Raw genomic sequence first — 21,238 nt, forward strand, 5'->3', positions numbered from 1 at the left:
CCTAATGCTGCGTTTACACGTAACGATTATTGGCCCGATCGTACGATTAGCGATGTCGGATTTACGATTTTTTTTTTTATAACGATCAGCGTTTAGACGGTACGATATATCGTACGAAAATTCGCACTGCGATCGTTTTGCGATCGTTTAAGCCTATCTCACACATTGGTTAAATCGTCGAACGACTGTTCACACGGAACGATTTGCGAATTTTTTGCGTACGATGAACGACGATTTGCTGACCTGATGAAAGATCACGATGTAAGATTTATCGTGCGTCGTTCGATCGTTCGCTGCGTTTACACGTACGATTATCGTTCCAATTCGACCGTTATCGCGCAAATTCGCACGATAATCGTTACGTGTAAACGCAGCAATATTGTAACCAATCTATTGGCTAATTGAACATGAAACATTCTTAAGTCCAGAGACTATGAGGAAGATTTATCAAACATGGTGTAAAGTGAGACTGGCTCAGTTGCCCCTAGCAACCAATCAGATTCCACCTTTCATTTTCCAAAGACTCTGTGAGGAATGAAAGATGGAATCTGATTGGTTGCTAGGGGCAACTGAGCCAGTTTCACTTTACACCATGTTTGATAAATCTCCCCCTTTGAGTAGAGTTTTTTTTTTATCTTATTGAAATAAAGAGAGTTGCTGTATTTCTACAACTTTGGCCACCCATACCTAGAGTGCTTGTATACAGTAATCTAAAATCAGTAAACTACACTTGGATATAATGCAAATAAATTCTAAGAAAGTCATGATTTTCTTTATCCTGTAATGTTTATGCCGTGGGAAATGATTCTAATTGCTTCCTAATTATCCCTACAATTAGGAGTTTTATCTTTTCAATCCGAAACATGAGAAGATTAAAGAAAAGGAAACGCTCTTGGTTCATTCTGTGAACATGTTTAGCATGTAGTTAGTTAAGGCCTGAGTCACTTAAAATCAAAGGAACACTTAAAGGAAAATGATCAGTAACTGTATTTATCCCACCTTCTTTTATGCTAGGTCTTAAAGAGACTTTGTCAGTAGGTTTATGGCGTCCTATCTCAGGGTAGCATAGAACAGAATGATGTATCACTTACATTGTTCTTTGCAGCTGATCCAGAGATATCCTTCAGGGACAATAAGTAGTGCTCTCCATTATGTACATGAGCTCAGTAGTCCTGGATATTCATGAGAAGCAGAAAACTCCGCCCACCAGCTGCTGATTGGCAGTTATCTATCCATGCTGAGTATAGGCAGACAACTGTCAATCAGCAGCTGGAGGGCGGGGAAGGGGTGTGGCAAGAATCTTATTCTCCTGCATATTAGGAGAACAGCTGAACAGAATGATGTAAGTAATATACTGATCTATTCAGCCTTTCTGTCACTAGTTTATGCTGCCCTCATTTAGAACAGCATAAGCCTAGCGACAAATTCCCTTTAAATATTACATAACTAACCTTTAAGCAGTTAAGCAATAATTTCCAAAAGCTGCATTCCTATTTATTAAGGCATCAGTGCTGGTGTTACTCAGCATCCTTTTCTGGCTCAGCGTCCGCACTGGTGATTTATATTCAGGGAGTTTTAGTCTTTGATCTATGACCTGATGTAGGAAATGTCTGCACTGTTTCCATTGACAACCTTAAAAACTCAGATTTTTTTGTAGCCTGAAACCATAAAACAGAAAGATTAGTCTATATGAGTGTTGAATATACTAAGTGATAGGACCTAGTTAATGTAGCCTAGTAAAGGTCCATTTACACAGGAAGATTATCTGACAAAGATTTGAAGCCAAAGCCAGGAATGGATTTGAAATTAGGAAAAATCTCAGGCTTTCCTTTATGACCTGATCTCTGTTTATAGTCTGTTTCTGGTTTTGGCTTCAAATCTTTGGCAGATAATCTTTCTGTGTAAATGAACCCTTAAACTATTGTATTTGCACACTGGAGAAGTTGGATGCAGACCTAAGGCTGCCTGGAAAACATGGATACAGCCATAAGCTGACATAGGATGAACTGGAAAGGTTTCTGGTCACTCCCTGTAAGGGTCATTCAAAGGTCATTTTACAGGGGGGGGGGGCAAGCTGTGAGCTTCAGCCAGAGGTGTAGCTAGCCTTTCCTGAACCCAAGGCAAACATTCAGTTTTGCACCCCCCCCCCTAGTTTTTTGTTGTGACAGTGCCCATTTAACCTAACACAGCATAGGTCCCCTGCATAGCAAGACAGCAATTTACAGTCCCATGTCTCCTATCGTAGCCAAAACCACTGTGTAACCAGGGTGTAGTAGTTTAGGGGGGGACTACTGAAGACTCTAGGGGAGAAGAGCAAAGAAGGGGGATGGACACACTGGAAATGGGGGCCCAGGTGAGAAGCATTTTCTGTATGTTTAGGGGGAAGAGTTCTTCTCTGTACTTCTCCTCACACAGTCCACCCTCTACATTATAATGTTCAGCAGCCAGACAGTAATCACTGTCACAGCTGCTGCAGCTCCTCTTCAGTCCCCTCTGGGCTTGCTTCTCAGGCTCTCTAGTGTCCTGCACAGTCTGAGAAGCAAGCAGGAGCGAGGGCAGGTAATATATTAGCCCAGCACCAATGGGTTTAGTGGGAAGGGGCTTCACATACTCGCAGTGGAATGAAAAAGCTGCTGCAAGTGTGTACAGCCATAGAAAATGACAGGAACTTACTGCGTGAAATCCGCTGTGATTCCCTGTACTGTCAGTTTGAATGGGTTTACATACTAGCAGCAGAATTTTTATTCCGCTGCGATTATGTAAACGCTGCCCCCCTGAACCCACTGCTGACAGGCTGCTGCTTCTGTGGCTCCTAACTCCTCTAGATCCCGCTCAGCCAATCAGTGGCTGTGGTGGGACAGCACCCTGATAGGCTGAGCGGGACCTGCAGGAGCCCCAAAAGCAGCCGGAGCATGGATGGGTATTCTCCTTCTGTATTCTTACATGGACACAGAGCACGTACATATATGCATACAGAACATACACACACAGACAATACAGAGTCACATACATATATACATACAGTACACACACAGACAATGCACAGTCACATACATATATTCATAGAGTACATACTACACACAGAGCACATATATATATATATATATATATATATATATACATATATATACATACACACAGTACATAGTACACACACATGGACAATACATACTGACATGTATACATACAGTACATCGTACACACACAGAGCACACACATATATATATATATATATATATATATATATAAATATATATATATATATACTACCGTTTAAAAGTTTGGGGTCACCCAAACAATTTTGTGTTTTCCATGAAAAGTCACACTTATTCACCACCATACGTTGTGAAATGAATAGAAAATAGAGTCAAGACATTGACAAGGTTAGAAATAATGATTTGTATTTGAAATAACATTGTTTTTACATCAAACTTTGCTTTCGTCAAAGAATCCACCTTTTCACAATCTGCTCAAAGGAAGGTCAGTTTTGTAGCTTCTGTAACGAGCTAGGCTGTTTTCAGATGTGTGAACATGATTGCACAAGGGTTTTCTAATCATCAATTAGCCTTCTGAGCCAATGAGCAAACACATTGTACCATTAGAACACTGGAGTGATAGTTGCAGGAAATGGGCCTCTATACACCTATGTAGATATTGCACCAAAAACCAGACATTTGCAGCTAGAATAGTCATTTACCACATTAGCAATGTACAGAGTGTATTTGTCTAAAGTTAGGACTAGTTTAAAGTTATCTTCATTGAAAAGTACAGTGCTTTTCCTTCAAAAATAAGGACATTTCAATGTGACCCCAAACTTTTGAACAGTAGTGTATATACACACACAGTACATAGTACACACACATAGACAATACATGCTGGCATGTATACATACAATACATAGTACACACACAGAGCACATTATATATATATATATATATATATATATATATATATATATATATATATATATATATATAGTACATAGTACACACACATAGAAAATAGACAGAGCACATACTGACATACACACATATATACATACAGTACATAGTACACACACATAGGTAATACATACTGACATACACACATATATACATACAGTACATAGTACACACACATAAGTAATACATACTGACATACCTACATGCTTTTTGTACACACATACAGACTTGAATGAGGGTCCACAGAATGAAATGAATCTTCTGCTCCAGGACCTGCTCCCAGCTGCAGACATTCTCCCCTCCTCCTGTGTCCCGACACAGAGGAAGAAGCATACAGTGCAGGTGGCTGAGACTGTGTGTGAGAACAGACGCTCGTGGCGGGGAGGGGCGCTTCTTGTGTGCATCGTACAGTGCCCTGTCTGTTGTGTGTGTGTTAGGGGCCATCACTCCACATCAATCCCCCCCCCTTCCCCAAGTGCCGTGCCCTGCTCTGCTCCTGCCTTGCCTCGATAACAACAGCGCTGCCTGATTATGAACAGAAGGGACGGGACTGTGCAGGGAGACTGGCGCCCCCCCAGCCTTGCGCCCAGGGCAGCTGCCCCCTCTGGCACCCCCCTCGCTACGGCCCTGGCTTCAGCTATTGTGCTATCAGTATACTGTTCCATTTCCTGGTGCCCAGTGATCCTTTAAGGCTGTGGTGGCATCGCTTTTCATTGGAGATCAATGCAGGCAACTAAATATTTATTATCTAAATTAAATATGCCATTATGCTACTGGTATTTTCTGACCTTTTCTGGGGACAGGTTTTATTATACTTGTATTTAAAGTTGCTATTTTAACAGTCTTTTTGTACCACATTGTAGTTACATCACAGCACTGGTTTTGGCTCTGGACTTGTGCCCGTGCCACCCACAGAGTGTAATTTGTAACATAAAGCTGACATCTTGATACAATAGTTCTTTTCATATATATACTGTATGTATGTATATATATATATATATATATATATATATATATATATATATCCTAAGAATATACAATATATAGATGATGTTTAGATAAAATAAAAACTCAACAATAATAATAATAATAATAAACAATGACCAACATCAGTTTTTGTGGCAGTTTTGGTCCAAAAAAAAGAAAAGTATAATGGAAAGACTTATATTTGCCGTCCCCCGCCCCTACCATTGTACCTGCACATATAATAACTAGGTAATCATTTTTATATTACCTTGCATAGCTATTACATACACAACATACCTAATGCTCATAAAAGCATGGAGGTCTGTGTTCTTCCTCAATGAGTATGCCCTAGAGATGTCCAGACCTTCTGACCTCTCACCACCCGAAAGATAAAAAGAGGTCAACATATGCTGACCAGTAGATACAATATCAAGGTCACATTGTTTTGAGTTCGTAGGTTAAAAGACTTAGAACACTGTTTAAAAAAAGACTTCCAGCTGTGCAAATGAATTGTTTCCTGTGGGATGTTAAGATACAGCAATTTGTAGGATTTCTATAGACAGCCAGATCACTCCTCTGTTGAAGATTATGTTGTTTATGTAATGGTAAAGATGTTTAATAAAATGTGACTTTTGAGATATTGAAGATAGATAGATGATAGATAGATAGATAGATAGATAGATAGATAGATAGATAGATAGATAGGAGATAGATAGATAGATAGATAGATAGATAGATAGATAGATAGATAGATAGGAGATAGATAGATAGATAGATAGATAGATAGATAGATAGATAGATAGGAGATAGATAGATAGATAGATAGATAGGAGATAGATAGATAGGAGATAGATAGATAGATAGATAGATAGATAGATAGATAGATAGATAGGAGATAGATAGGAGATAGATAGATAGATAGATAGATAGATAGATAGATAGATAGATAGGAGATAGATAGATAATAGATAGATAATAGATTAATAGATAGATAGATAGATAGATAGATAGATAGATAGATAATGTCCACAATAGAGCGCACTCCCAGTTTCAGTGCTGGAGTGCCTAGCAACGGAGATTGGATTAAATCTCCAACTGAATAAATCCAAGAATTTTGCGGCACATCCATATAGTGAAAAAAGTTGTGGTATTTATTGGTACATCAAAAAGCAAGTGCAACGTCTCAGTCTCATCTCGAGACCTTTCTCAAGCGCTTGAGAAAGGTCTCGAGATGAGACTGAAACGTTGCACTTGCTTTTTGATGTACCAATAAATACCACAACTTTTTTCACTATATGGATGTGCCGCAAAATTCTTGGATTTAGATAGATAGATAGATAGATAGATAGATATAGATAGATGATAGATAATAGATAGATAGATAGATAGATAGATAGATAGATAGATAGATAGATAGATAGATATATAGATAGATAGATAGATAGATAGATAGATAAATAATAGATAGGAAATAGATAGATAGATAGATAGATAGATAGATAGATAGATAGATAGGAGATAGATAGATAGGAGATAGATAGATAGATAGATAGATAGATAGATAGATAGATAGATAGATAGATAGATAGATAGATATAGATAGATGATAGATAATAGATAGATAGATAGATAGATAGATAGATAGATAGATAAATAATAGATAGGAAATAGATAGATAGATAGATAGATAGATAGATAGATAGATAGATAGGAGATAGATAGATAGGAGATAGATAGATAGATAGATAGATAGATAGATGATAGATAATAGATAGATAGATAGATAGATAGATAGATAGATAGATAGATAAATAATAGATAGGAAATAGATAGATAGATAGATAGATAGATAGATAGATAGATAGGAGATAGATAGATAGGAGATAGATAGATAGATAGATAGATAGATAGATAGATAGATAGATAGATAGATAATAAGATAGATAAGGAATCTGTCAGTTCTGGATGATCACAAGAGTTCAGGTGTCAAAGAGGTCACACAGCTCCCGTTCCCCCTGCAATGCATCATTAATTTACACTGCTTCCAGCATTGAGCCACGATTGTAAATCAGTCACAGCAGGGAGGGGGTGGGTGAGAGGGGAGACATGTATGTTGTCTCTCAGTACAGTCTCTTTGATGCTTGCTTCTGACCATGATCTACAATTGACAGAATCCATTCCTTTAACACTTTAATTAAATAGATATATAATTATAAAGTAATGTAATATATCATGTTTAACACAATATATATTTTTTGCTTTTAGGTATCAAATCCATACAGGCCTTCAGCATTCTATCATACGGCCATCACAGCCAAACTGTTTGCCCTTGGACAATATGACATTACCACAAAAGTTAAAGGGCATTGGTTATGCTACACACATGGTTGGAAAATGGCACCTGGGGTTTTATCGCAAGGAGTGCATGCCGACACACAGAGGCTTTGATTCCTTCTTCGGATCACTTTTAGGAAGTGGCGATTACTATAACCATTACAAATGTGACAGCCCGGGAACATGTGGATATGACTTGTATGAAAATGACAACGCAGCATGGGAACACGACCGTGGTATATATTCTACAGAGATGTACACTCAAAGAGTACAGGACATTTTGGCCAGCCACGACCCCGAGAAGCCTATATTTCTTTACATTGCTTACCAAGCTGTGCATTCTCCTTTACAAGCCCCAGGGAATTATCTAGAAAATTATAAGTCAATTACAAATGTCAATAGGCGTAGATACGCCGCCATGTTGTCGTGTTTAGACGAAGCCGTTAACAACATTACCACGGCCCTACAGAAATATGGTTTCTATGAGAACAGCTTGATTATTTATTCTTCAGACAATGGTGGGCAGCCAATGGCCGGAGGAAATAACTGGCCTCTCCGTGGAAGTAAAGGAACATATTGGGAAGGTGGTATACGGGCTGTTGGGTTCGTCCATAGCCCATTTTTAAAAGTCAAGGGCCACGTCTGTAAAGAATTAATCCACATTACAGACTGGTTTCCAACATTGGTTACGTTGGCCGGTGGAGAAATAGAAGAGGACATGAAACTAGATGGCTATGACATATGGGAGACAATAAGCGAAGGAAAACGTTCTCCGAGAATCGACATCCTACATAATATAGATCCTATGTATATCAAGGCAAGGAATGGCTCCTGGAACGCTGGTTTCGGCATTTGGAATACTGCGATTCAATCTGCGATTAGAGTAAACCAATGGAAACTGCTAACTGGGAACCCTGGTAATGGAGACTGGGTGCCACCCCAAAGTTTTAGTAACATTGGGCTTAATCGATGGCACAATGAGCGAGTATCTCTCACCAATGGGAAATCATTGTGGCTTTTTAACATAACAGCCGATCCCTATGAACGGGTCGACTTATCTGAAAGGTACCCAGACATTGTGAAACAGTTGCTTAGAAGACTTGCGCAGTTCAATAAATCTGCCGTCCCGGTGAGATATCCTCCAAAGGATCCGAGAAGCAACCCTAAACTCAATGGAGGAGTTTGGGGTCCTTGGTATAAAGAAAGTAAAAAACAGAAAAACTCTAGTAAAAAATCTAAGAAAAGGAAAGACAAGAAGAATGCAAAACATCGGAAACAACTGTATTCCGGTTGTCACCCATCCCTGTCTAATTTGTGAAACCGAGAACTATTACGAGACATTTCACGGCCTACTAAATCAGAGAACGACCTTATAAACTAAATACACAGACAGGGCAGTGTTCTATTATGTAGCAACATCGGGGAAGATTTATCAAACATGGTGTAAAGTGAAACTGGCTCAGTTGTCCCTAGCAACCAATCAGATTCTACCTTTCATTTTCCAGAGTCTTTGAGGAATGAAAGGTGGAATCTGATTGGTTGCTAGGGGCAACTGAGCCAGTTTCACTTTACACCATGTTTGATAAATCTCCTCCTTTGTGTTCTATACAGAGGGATGTTTTATTCTTATTTGTGGCCTATGTGCAATATACCATTACCGATCTATTCAAAGTGTATGGTCTTTTTACCATTTAGATAATTTATATGAAGAAGCTACAAAGCTGACCCAAAGTTAAGCCCTCTATAAATATTCAATATACTAATATGATCAATGTTATAAATATGCAATGCGAGGTTAGGAGGTTTCCTTGAAAATAAGTAAAAACGAATCCAGAAGCCTTAGAATGAATGTCAGAACACTAATGTATTTAACAATCCTCCCTACTGTCCCTGAAGACCGTTATGATGCTGAAATAGAAGAATATAGAATATAATTAGACTAGAGATGAGCACAATTTTGATCCTTCTCTTCCCCAGTGTTTCTATGACAGGCACTTTTTCTCTCACTGAGCTGTATTTCACTCATATAAGACAATTGGGGCAGAAAAGCATTAAAGGGGTTAAATGGTTAAACAAAAACAAAAAAACACACAGGCCATATGACTTCTGCAATCAGTCTTGCAGATTCCTTAAAGAGGATGTACCACCAGGTACATTGCTATGGGTTTTTTTACCAGACCGCTACCAGCGCGGGGATACTGGTCATGTGCTCCTTCTTTTTGACCCCCGCCTGGTTTCCATGCACGGTCCTGGTCTATTCCCGAGCCCCAGCCAGGTATGAAGCACTGGGGGTGAGCCTGCCGGCCCCCAGTGTGAGGATCTTCCCTCCCATCTGTGATGCGGCTCCATTGGTTCTAATGGAGCCATCTCACACAGAGGAGGGGATTTCATCATACTGCGAGCCATCAGACCCACCCCCGTGCTTCATACCTGGCTGGGGCTCGGGAATAGACCAGGACCGTGCATGGGGACCGGGCTGGGGTAAAAAAAAAAAGGACAGCGCCGCCGGCATCCCTGTGTCGGCACCAGTCTGTTCATGTAAAAAGTCCATAGCAATGTAACTAGTGGCACATTCGCTTTAACCTCATATGAAGTATTGTAACTACAGCTACAGATTAGTGCCAATTATTGCCAATCAGTAAAATGCTGGTTAAGTATATTTTAACAAATTAGTTTAAAGTGATACTTGTCTATGTCTTCTTTCTGTTCTAAAATCACTTTATTTCATCGGTGGACAGTGTCACCTAGGCGGGACTTCATGACAATTGGGGCCTCTCCCCAGCCAGGAGATGGGGCCCAACTGCGGTGAAGCCCCGCCTAGTTGACACTTAACTGATGAAATGAAGCGAGAGTAAGGGAGGGTGACAATATCACTTGAAAGCCTTATTCACACGTTCCTCAAATTTGTCCATAATTGTAGATTGCAATTACGGACAAATTTAGGGCCCATGGATTTCAATTGGCCTATTCACTCTATCTGTAGTTTTATGGATCCGCAATCTGTTCTGCAAAAAAATAGGAAGAGTCTTAGTGAGGAACACAACTGCAGAGCAATAGAAGAGTCAATAGAAGTCTATAGGATCCGCATTTTTGCAGACGTTACATCCGCAAAAAGTATGGATCACCTTATCTTCCCATTTTTTTGAAGATTGTGGATGACGATTGAAGACAAACTACTGTATACAGTCCTGAAAAATTACTGAACGTGTGAATGAGACCTAACTCATTCTTACCTATAATATCTTTAAAGGGTTGTCAGAGTCATTCTTATTTGTCCCCTATCCACAGGAAGTATGATATTACAGGGGGTCCAACCTCTGAACCCTCCAGAGATCTCTAGATTGCCACCCCTTTGTTTTGAATAGAGGTCAACAAGTGACACACCGCTCCATTCATTCTTTATGGAGCCGCTGGAGATAGCCAAGCGCTGATCTCTGTGGCTCCAATGAATTGAGCAATGGGTCACATGCCAACCCGGATGGAGTTAGGGTGGCGTACTAGAGATCCCCCTATTGATATCATACTTGCCCCCTATCCTGTACATCCTTTAACCATTCCCTTTTCCATTTTATAATTAAACAAAAATACGCCTCTAAAGAATTTTATCCTTGGCATATTTTATGTTAAAAGTGCCTTGCACAGCTCAACACCTCTACAAAAGGGGGTTTACCACCAAAAAACTCAATATTGGTGGCTGTGCCAATCACAACCAGTTTAATAGAACCTAAATGATTTAAAGGGGTTGTCTCACCAATAAAAATATTTTTATATCACCTAATATGCAAAACCTTTATGGTATGTAAATTACCTTGTGTAAAAAAAATTTTTTAATTAGCAACTTATCTTGTTTACTTGTTCATTGTCGCCCCTGTTGTTTAAGTGATATGCTAATGTGCATGTCCACACATGATCAGTAAGACGCCACAGAATATGGCTATGTTCACATAACATTTTTTCCTTTCCGTTTTTTTTTTTTCCCCCCCTTAAATGACATCTGACATTTGGTGTTTTGGTCGCCCGTCATTACAATGACGGCTGTTGGTACAATATTCTAGGTCAAGTGGACTGATCAGCCTTTGGATGTGTCTTTAATTGAAAAGTCCATTGAATTTAATAGTAAAAACGGATAGAGGACGGTGAAAAAAGAAAAGCTGTGTGTGAACAACTAAAAAATAACGTCCGTTGTTTACAAAAGACGTCCGAAAATAATTGTCTTTAATATTATTTTCATGTCCGCGCTAAAATCGGTCATTTAATACACTGTCTGCATTGGGGGGCCGTCATTCCATTGATTTCAGTGTATTACATATATTACACTTCAGTTATAATTTGGCAATAATGGAAAAAGAAAAAGCGGGCACCTTTTTAAAAAAAAAAAAAAAAGAATAAGTGTGAACATAGCCTTTTAATGTATTGATATTTTAAGAATCTTAATCTATAGCTTTATGGATGAAAATACAGTTTGCAATGTTCACAAAATTTGATGTATTATATCTAGGATATTCATTTAGTCTTAACACTGTTTAAAAATATATATTACTGTATTTTTGTTGATATATACAAAGAGTCTGGCTAGCCTACCTTAAAGGGGTTATCCAGCGAAAATCTTTTTCTTTCAAATCAACTGATATCAGAAAATTATATACATTTGTAATTTACTTCTATTAAAAAATCTAAAGTTTTCCCATACTTATTAGCTGCTGTATGTCCTGCAGGAAATGTTGTTTTATTTTCAGTCTGACACAGTGCTCTCTGCTGACATCTCTGGCCAAGACAGGAACTGTGCAGAGCAGGAGAGATTTTCTGTGGAAATTTATAGAAAACCGAGAGAGAGTTCCTGTCTTGGCCAGAGATGTCAGTAGAGAGCAATGTGTCAGACTGAAAATAAAACAACATTTCCTGCATGACATACAGCAGCTAATAAGTATGGGAAGACTTGAGATTTTTTAATAGAAGTAAATTACACATCTATATAACTTTCTGGTATCAGTTGATTTGAAAGAAAAAAAATTTGCTGGACAACCCCTTTAAATATTTGCACTTTATTGGAAATTACAGACAGTTTTACAGTTCATACAAAGATATTATCTTAAAAAATTCAGTAACTTTGCTTCACTTAAAGGGACATTCAGACAGAATGTTTTAAATGATGCTGGGGGCGCACTGAAAAAATAACACCTATACACACCTACTCCTTCGGGGCTCCCCCTGCAATGTCTTATGGTCCCCCGCTGAACATGGTGGGTGCCACTTTAGAGATGGACTCACCTGAGCAGTGTCAGTCCCCTCAGCCAATCACCAGCTGCCGAGGTATCCCACCTTCACTGCCAAGCCAAATCCAACTCAGAAGTAGAAGATGGGGTGTTCAGCAGTGGACCATAAGGCAGAAGAAGCCCCGAGGGAGCAAGATGGGAGGACTGAGGAAAAGAGGAGGCTGGGAGAGGAGACAGCTTTGAACTGCTCTTCCCGGGCTTACCACCTGTGCACAACCGACTCGATTTGCATATAGCTCTTCAGACTCTTCAGACGGAAATAACTCAAGCAGCACCACCAATTAGAAAACCGTCAGTGGCAGCTGGTTCAGCGCGGCAGCACGCATCCGATGGTATGTAACACTTGATATAGCCTGTAAAGTGGTACTTTCACTTTAATAAGTACAATACATTCTGTAAATTACATGTGATCTCATCTTCAGTTTAAATAAATGCAAATAAATGTTTTATGTTTAACTGTGCTTATATAGAATTAAAGGGAAAAGTCTTTTAGACGGCACTTCTTTGTCTATAGGTGGTGCTCGTAGTAAGAAAAGAATCCCAGCAGTATTATAAAAGTTCAATCTCGGCACTCACCATCATGCTTTCTAATTTTTCATTGTAGAAAAAAAGTCCATTTCAAAAATATAACGGTAACAGGACTGTCGACAGTTGTGGAAGGCTTGACGGCGAAACGTCCTGTTACTGTCGTATTTTTGTTATGGACTTTTTTGTACAATAAAAATTATGAAGCATGATGGTGAGTGCCGAGATTGAACTTTTATAATATATATAGAATTAAAGGGCACCACCATTACAATAAACATTTGCCATTTTACTAGGACATGTCAAGTTTTGATGGGTGGCATGCTCGAGTCTGAGGGATCAACATTTGAATACCGGTGGTTGAAAAAGTTAGATGCAGCCCTACCGCCATAATGTATCTATCTTATAAACCAAGGATGGGGAACCTTCGGCCTTCCAGCTGTTGGAAAACTACAATTCCCATCATGCCTGGACAGCCAAAGCTTCGCTTTGGCTGTCCAGGCATGATGGGAATTGTTATTTTCCAAAAGCTAGAGGGCCGAAGGTTCCCCATCCCTGTTATAAACACTCACACTTGTCGCCAAATCTGTTTTATAGTTCTACCCTGAAGAAACCTACACAAGAAGATGGCCTACCCACCATATATCAATCAATTAGGATTTTATGAGGGTCAATAATACTCACACTTTTAACTTTAATACTTTGCAAAATAAAATCAGTGCTTTACATTCTGTATTATTGGTCTTGTTTGTTTGCTTGTTTTGTATCCACGCATATTTTATATTTACTTTGTTATGTATTTAACTCTGGGTTTCAGCCCCTGAGGCCTGCACATGCACACGGACATAAGAAAAGAAAGCATGTGTCTCATGTTATTTTTAAAAGACATATAAACTCTTGACGTTTAAAGTCCTGCCAAAATAAATAAATATGTATTTTTTGCAAAAGGCAAAACCATGGTGTAAGACGGGGGCATCAGCCATTCTATCTAAGGGTATGTTCACACTGAGCAAATACAGCAGAATTCCCTGGCGGATCTCTCCGCCGTGGAATCCGGCCCGTGCTTTAGTCCCTAAAACAAACTATAGGTAATTCCCTAGGGCCGTATTATAATAGATAGATTATCGCTCCATATAATAAAGACAATGATCAGCCAAAGCAACGATCATCAGTTGATGATATATTCATTCCGGGCAGTTGCAGCAGGGTCCTATCTATGTATTACTGCTGAGCACCTTGTGGTTGATCGCGAGGGCACACAGTGACAGAACAGTCCTGGCCATCATAACTAGTGATGAGCGAACATGTTGGTAAATGTTCGTACGAACATGACGCTAATGGTTCCTCTTCGCCGATCAAGAACAATTTGTTCGGTGATTGAAATGGTTATAATGATCATTTTCGAACTTACTTGAACGTACGCAACTGCGTAAATTACAATTTGCACCTGACAGACCAAAATGTACGCTTCTACAGTATGTTCGTTATTTGTTGGTGAATGTTCGGCGAACATGAATCGATCGCGATCATTTTTTTCTGTGTTCGGGATCCGAACCGAACATCTGGATGTTCGCTCATCACTAATCTGCTGATGAGGAAGGCATTGGGGCTGAGCTGTAATTTCGGGCGTTCACAAGCATATAAATGTAAATAAAGAACTGAAGCCAAGAACTTGTATATGTGATAACAAGTAAGTGTGTGAATTCTTATCACTGACTTGGAATCTAAAGTCATATAGTAACTTCATAGACTGGCAGCGGAGCTCTTCATGTTTTCAACCTATAGTTACATGCTGGATGCATTTTCTTCTACAAAAACTTTGGCTGATGTAAGGCCAGGAGTTATGCAAGGAGAATTAGGAGATGGAACAAGTGTAACATTGTGTGGGTGTCATTCTGTGAACATACAAAAAGTGAAATATGGGAAGAGATAATTGGAAAGTAATAATGAGAGATACATAGTATAATACATAGGAATGAATAGAATATAAAAAGGATTGATCAGACAAAAGGAATTGCCCCCTTGCCTTGCGATCAGCAATCCTAGGCTGTCATGATTCATTGTTAAATGGTAATTTTAAAGCTTTGCAAGATAGAGAAACACCCCCTTCTTATTAGTTCTGTCATTGTCTTAGGCCCCTATTACACTAAGCGATTATCAGCGCATTTGGTCAATTAATCAGCCATTATGAGCAATATTCGCTTGGCTATAGTATTCATCAGTATTTGTGGTGATCTGTACATAAAGTCTGCCTGAGAGCAGACTCTATGAACAGATCGCCGATCAGTCAGGACAGAGGTAAATATTTTACCCCCGTCTGCCAGCACAAGTAATTGGGACCGCTGCAGCCATGCTGCGGGGGTCCCGATCAGTCAGTGACAGGTCCTTGTCCTGTCACTGAACACCTTAAATGCCATGATTTCTTTGTTTAAGGGGGTTAATGACAGGCAGCTGCGGGAACGCGACTGCCTGTCATTCCCAGGTCTGGTAACAGTAATACGTGCAGGGCTGATCACATTGAAACGGCCCTACACACATGGCTGTTTGGCTGGCGTGAAGGGGTTAAGGTAAAATTATCTATTGGTTCTATTTAGGGATGTTCCGAACTGAGTTCGGTTCGGGTTCGTCCGAACCCGAACTCTCGGTAATGATTCCCGCTGTCTGCCCGCTCCGTGCAGCGGGCGGATCCAGCGGGAGGACCGCCTGGAAAACTGGGATACAGCCTATGGCTATGGCTGTATCCCAGTTTTCCAGGCGGTCCTCCCGCTGTATCCACCCGCTCCACGGAGCGGGCAGACAGCGGGAATCTGATGCCGAGCGTTCGGATTCATACGAACCCGAACCTCGGAGGGTTCGGACCATCCCTAGTTCTATTACATCCAGCACAAAATACTCTGGTTATTCCCATCTATAAAAACCTAAACTCTTCGCAGTAGTCCACCTGTAGTAATGTAGGTATTTAGCCACAGGTTCTTACAGCATAGACCCAAATTATATAAATACAGAGAGGAAACTACTACACTAATATCAATGTACAAAGTGTAATTCAGCCTTCTCATGTGGGGACATCTAAAAACATGAGTCTTTTTGCCTAATGGAATATGGAATATCCAGCCATAGATTATATTTAGATTTGCTATCCTTCCTAAGGTCCTTAACCACTTAAGGACACAGTGGGTTTAACCCCTGTAAACACAATTTAGCACAATACAGACTTTTAGACCTAAATCTGCTAGCAAAGCAAACTTACTCAAAGTTTGCTGATTAAGTCAAGTGTGTGATGCCACCTCTTTTTTAATTTTTTTCTAAAGTAATTTCCTGTACTTAGTTATGCTAATGCACTTAACTATTCTAATTATGATTGCAAAGTGCATGTTCACCCTCTTTTGCCTGATTTGGTGTGAACGATGTGACCTGATTCACAAGCTTTATCAGACTTCCACTTTGTAGGTGTTAAATTATTATAATCTACATAAAATGTGTTTAGGAGTATTATTATGTATTTAGTTTTATTTATTTATCTATTTATATATATATATATTATTTATTTATTTATTTTTGTTATTTTTATTACTTCTGTTTAGTTATGGAGGGAAACTTTATAAGGGTTGGTTAAAAAAAGAGTTCCTCACACTCACTTGTTGAGGCAGCAGAGCAATATGTCTTGGTCGATTGGCATGGTGAAATAGTCTCAGGGGCTTAATAATGGTGCCATCCTCCTTCGGGCGAGTCGGGGAATCCAGTTAATGGATGAAAATGGTATAAAAGAGCAAGGAGTTGTTTATACTGATTAATGTCTTTAGATGGTGGAGTAAATTAGATTATGTTTAATTATTTATTTTCATTACTTTTTTTTTATATATATATATATATATATATATATATATATATATATACTGTATATATATATATATATATATATATATATTTTTTTTTTTTTTTTTTACTCTTTGGGAGAGATGTCTTGGGTCCTCTTTGCCGTTTGTCCCTCGGTTCTCGATTCCCCGCCCTGCAGGTCCCAAAGGTTTTTTTTTAGGTGGAAATACTGTCCCGTAGCCGGAGGTAGAAAATACAAAAAAGGGTGTTATGGCCAATAAGAGGAATATAAAGAAGGTTGAGGTTGCTGTAGAGTTGAGGAAGGGGTTGTAATATTTGGCCGAGTTTGGGGGGCCCGATTCAGCCTCATTCTGGGAAAAAATCATTTCCCTGGAGAAATGATAAGTGTAAAAGGACCGCTATAAAGATATGGGTTATTTTTAGGGGTTAGGGAATTTGTGATTTTGGACATTTGGACTTTGGTTGAATTTTAATGTCCCTCCCTATTCGTTAATAAGAGGGGAAATTTTTGTATGGTGCTTATTGCAAAATAAAAGTTTAAATACAAAAAAAAAAAAAATCTACATAAAATTCTCTTCACCCACATTTTCATTACAACAGTTCCTGGAAAGGTTCTTGACAACCAATATGGCAGCCATTACAGTTTACTTAAGGACCATCACTCATTCCAAACAGCTGATCCAGAGTCCATAAAATATATCCAACATTTTTTTTGTCATATACAGCTCTGTACAAATAAAAATAAAATTTCCTTGAAATTTGCTATTCAAGAGTTTAAAAGCTACAAATCCTTGTGTTTTTTGTGATTTTAAACTTCAGAAATCAGAAGCCAGAAGTTTTAATTGCTTAAAGGGAAACCGTCACTATATAAATGCTACCTACTAAGTTATCAGCATTGTGTTATAGAGCAGAAGGATTGATATATATCTTTATTAGAAAAGATTCACTCGTAATTTGATTGAAATCTCTGATGTTTCCATGCTAAAGTGTCCCGTCCATTCAGTGACTCCGCCCACTGGACTCCATAACACAGAATGATCAGGGATTTCACTCAACATGTTACAAGTTGTACTGAATCTTTTCCTATAAAGACATAGGTAGGAGATAGATAGATAGATAGATAGATAGATAGATAGATAGATAGATAGATAGATAGATAGATAGGAGATAGATAGATAGATAGATAGATAGATAATAGATAGGTAAATAGATAGATAGGAGATAGATAGATAGATAGATAGATAGATAGATTTGCTCAGTTCTTCCTGCTCTATAACATGATGGTGATAGATTAGATAGCATTGTCTTAGTGACAGGTTCCCTTTTACCCATGAAGCTAAGGTTACTTTATATCCTAAAATTATCACATCTAAAGTCCCCCGTAGGTCATGGCGTCGCTAGGGGAGTTTAGAGCGGGGCCACACGGCGGCCCTGCTCTGAACCGCCATGATCCCGGGTGCTATTTGTATCTATTAGTGGGCATGGTCCAATCGACGTGCCCGCTAATAAAGTATTCAGATGCAGCTGTCAAACTTGACAGCTGCATCTGAATACTAACTGCAGTCTATTCCCTGGCAGCAGCTGAAAGCAATAGAGTGCCGATCTCATCAATCTATGCAGTATTACTATACTGTATAAATCTCAACGAGAGATAAGTGTACTTATACTAGAAGTCCCCCAGGGAGAATAACCCTCACCCCCAGGGGGAATAACCCTCACCCCCAGGGGGAATAACCCTCACCCCAGGGGGAATAACCCTCACCCCCAGGGGGAATAACCCTAATCCCAGGGGGAATAACCCTCACCCCAGGGGGAATAACCCTAACCCCAGGAGGAATAACCCTAACCCCAGGGGTTACAAAATCAAAGCTCCAACCACTAAAAAGATTAAATAAGAAATTTACCAGTACAGCATTTTGAACTTATTTACATATTCAAAGGTGGCCATTCAGTTTAACAAGAATCACTTACATAGAGAACACAGGAACACTTAGCCATGCCGAACGTTCTTGTGTATGTGGAGGATGGGGTCTGACACCCTTCTTATTAGCTATGCCCCTGGGGCAAGCAGGGAGAGCGGCAAGACAAAAGAGGCCAAGGGCACTGATATTCAAGACCCCCGATTTATTGACACCATTCCTCTGGATTAAAAGATTGTTTTTATGAAATGGACAGCACCAGGGGCTATTTTGACCCCTGGACCCTACAGGGAATGACCACGACAACACAACGGTAACAGCAGTTGGGGGAAACCTACAGATTCACGTTAAAAGGTTTGTTCACCAAAAAAAAAATTCTTTCCAATCAACTGGTGCCAGAAAGTGTCAAAGATTTGCAATTTACTTCTATTAAAAAAATCTTGCGTCTTTCAGTACTTATCAGCTGCTGCATGTCCTGCAGGAAGTGGTGTATTGTTTCCAGTCTGGAGAGGTTTTCTATGGGGATTTGCAACTGTTTTGGATATTTCCTGACATGGACAGAGGTGGCAGCAGAGAGCACTGTGTCAGACTGGAAAGTATACACCACTTCCTGCAGGACATACAGTGGCTGATAATTCCTTTAAGACTTGAGATTTTTTATTAGAAGTAAATTACAAGTCTCTGACACTTTCTGACACCGGTTGATTTGAAAGAAATACATCTTTGGTGAACCACCTCTAAGACTTATTGAATGATTCTAAAAACAACCTAATGTTCAAAGCTGGCCTGCCAATCATCTTCTAACCGTAGTTTACAGCACTATGGAAGCTTAATCCTCCAACCACTCCACAAAGGGTTCCATTGCAATATGATTATAATTTTTTTTTTAGAAGGAGGCAATATTACAGTGGTCACCATGATTGACACTTGCATAATGTGCTGCTTATACTTAAAGTGGTACTCCAGCGAAAATCTTTTTCTTTCACATCAACTGGTGTCTGAAAGTTATATAGATTGGTAATTTACTTCTATTAAAAATCTCAAGTCTTTCAGTACTTATCAGCTGCTGCATGTCCTGCAGGAAGTGTTGTTTTATTTTCAGTCTGACTCAGTGCTCTCTGCTGACATCTCTGGCCGAGACAGGAACTGTCCAGAGCAGGAGAGGTTTTCTATGGGGATTCATAGAAAACAGAGACAAAGTTCCTGTCTAGGCCACAGGTGTCAGCAGAGAGCACTGTGTCAGACTGAAAATAAAACAACACTTCCTGCAGGACATACAGCAGCTAATAAGTACTGCAAGACTTGTGATTTTTTAATAGAAGAAAATGACAAATCTATATAACTTTCTGACACCAGTGGATTTGAAAGAAAAAGCTTTTTGCTGGAGTACCACTTTAATATTGTAATATTTCTGTTCCAGGTAATTTCACGTGAATTATTATGAAACAAGAGAAGTTTTGTCCAGGTGCTATCTTTTTTTTTTGCATTCGACGCTCTAAGGTTTGTATGAAACAGTTCAACTCGTGCAAGCCTGTAGGTAAAGAAAGCAATAGGAATTTGACCAGATTCTGTTCTCCAGGGACTTGGAGAAACCCAGTAAATTATTTCTGTGTGACTGTGCAAATAGAATCTACAGTAGCGCACATTGTTGGGGATGAATGCTGCTTTGGCCTTTTTTTTTTTTTTTTTTTTTTAAGATAGAGTCTAAAGGTAGAAATAAAATACAGGAAAGGAGCGGCGGCGCAGATGCCTGGGAGTTTACAGATCAGACTAATTCAATTTCTGCTGTTAGATGTGGGACAGCAGTCATCATTCTTTCCTATGGTTTCTCAGTCTAATAACACCGCTGAGTCAAAGCTTTAGCGTATTCATAGCAAAAACACCAGTTGCATAGGAAGACCATGACTTGCCACATCAGTCATCTCCTGGCACTTTATAAATAAAGGATAATAAGAATAAGCACTGAATGCACCAGTTGTGTGCAAATGAAGCAGAACCACAAAGGTACCTAGCTGAGATTGAGCATTTATCCTAGAAGCAGTGCAGGATTTTCACCACTAGGTGGTGCACCTGAGCCCTGATGCTTCTAATTGAGCATGCTTAGTCTGGCTACATAATGATTATTAGTAATGCACTATTGACTGCATTAAGATCTAAGTGATGTATGTCCCATTTGTCATTGCGTGTAATAGATTAGCTATATGAAATTATTACATATGACAATACGAAGGGGACTACCTACTCTCATAACCACATATGACACTAATTCCCGCTAAGATCATGAAGGTGCAGGTACTCCAACACTGAAGACTAAAACAAATGCAGAGGCTGAATTTTTCTATTTTAAAACTAATTGGATATTTCAATATATAAAATTACTTAAAGTGTCCCTGTCGTTATAAGTTTCAAAATCTAAATCAACAGTAGATGTGATATAAAGCAA

At 39.2% G+C, this 21,238-nt stretch overlaps 1 protein-coding gene across 1 annotated transcript in view; it reads left to right on the top strand.

Annotated features, from left to right (window-relative positions):
- The window catches only part of ARSJ (arylsulfatase family member J), a 61,248-nt gene extending 52,568 nt beyond the window's left edge, over nt 1–8,680 (top strand). The window contains exon 2 of the mRNA XM_069976808.1: nt 7,173–8,680. Within this exon, the coding sequence (XP_069832909.1) occupies nt 7,173–8,559 (1,387 nt within the window). The 3' untranslated portion in view covers nt 8,560–8,680. The remainder of the gene's footprint in view (nt 1–7,172) is intronic.
- The last annotated feature ends 12,558 nt before the right edge of the window (nt 8,681–21,238 follow it).

Source organism: Dendropsophus ebraccatus, chromosome 7 (assembly GCF_027789765.1).
Source record: "Dendropsophus ebraccatus isolate aDenEbr1 chromosome 7, aDenEbr1.pat, whole genome shotgun sequence".
Classification (NCBI taxonomy): domain Eukaryota; kingdom Metazoa; phylum Chordata; class Amphibia; order Anura; family Hylidae; genus Dendropsophus; species Dendropsophus ebraccatus.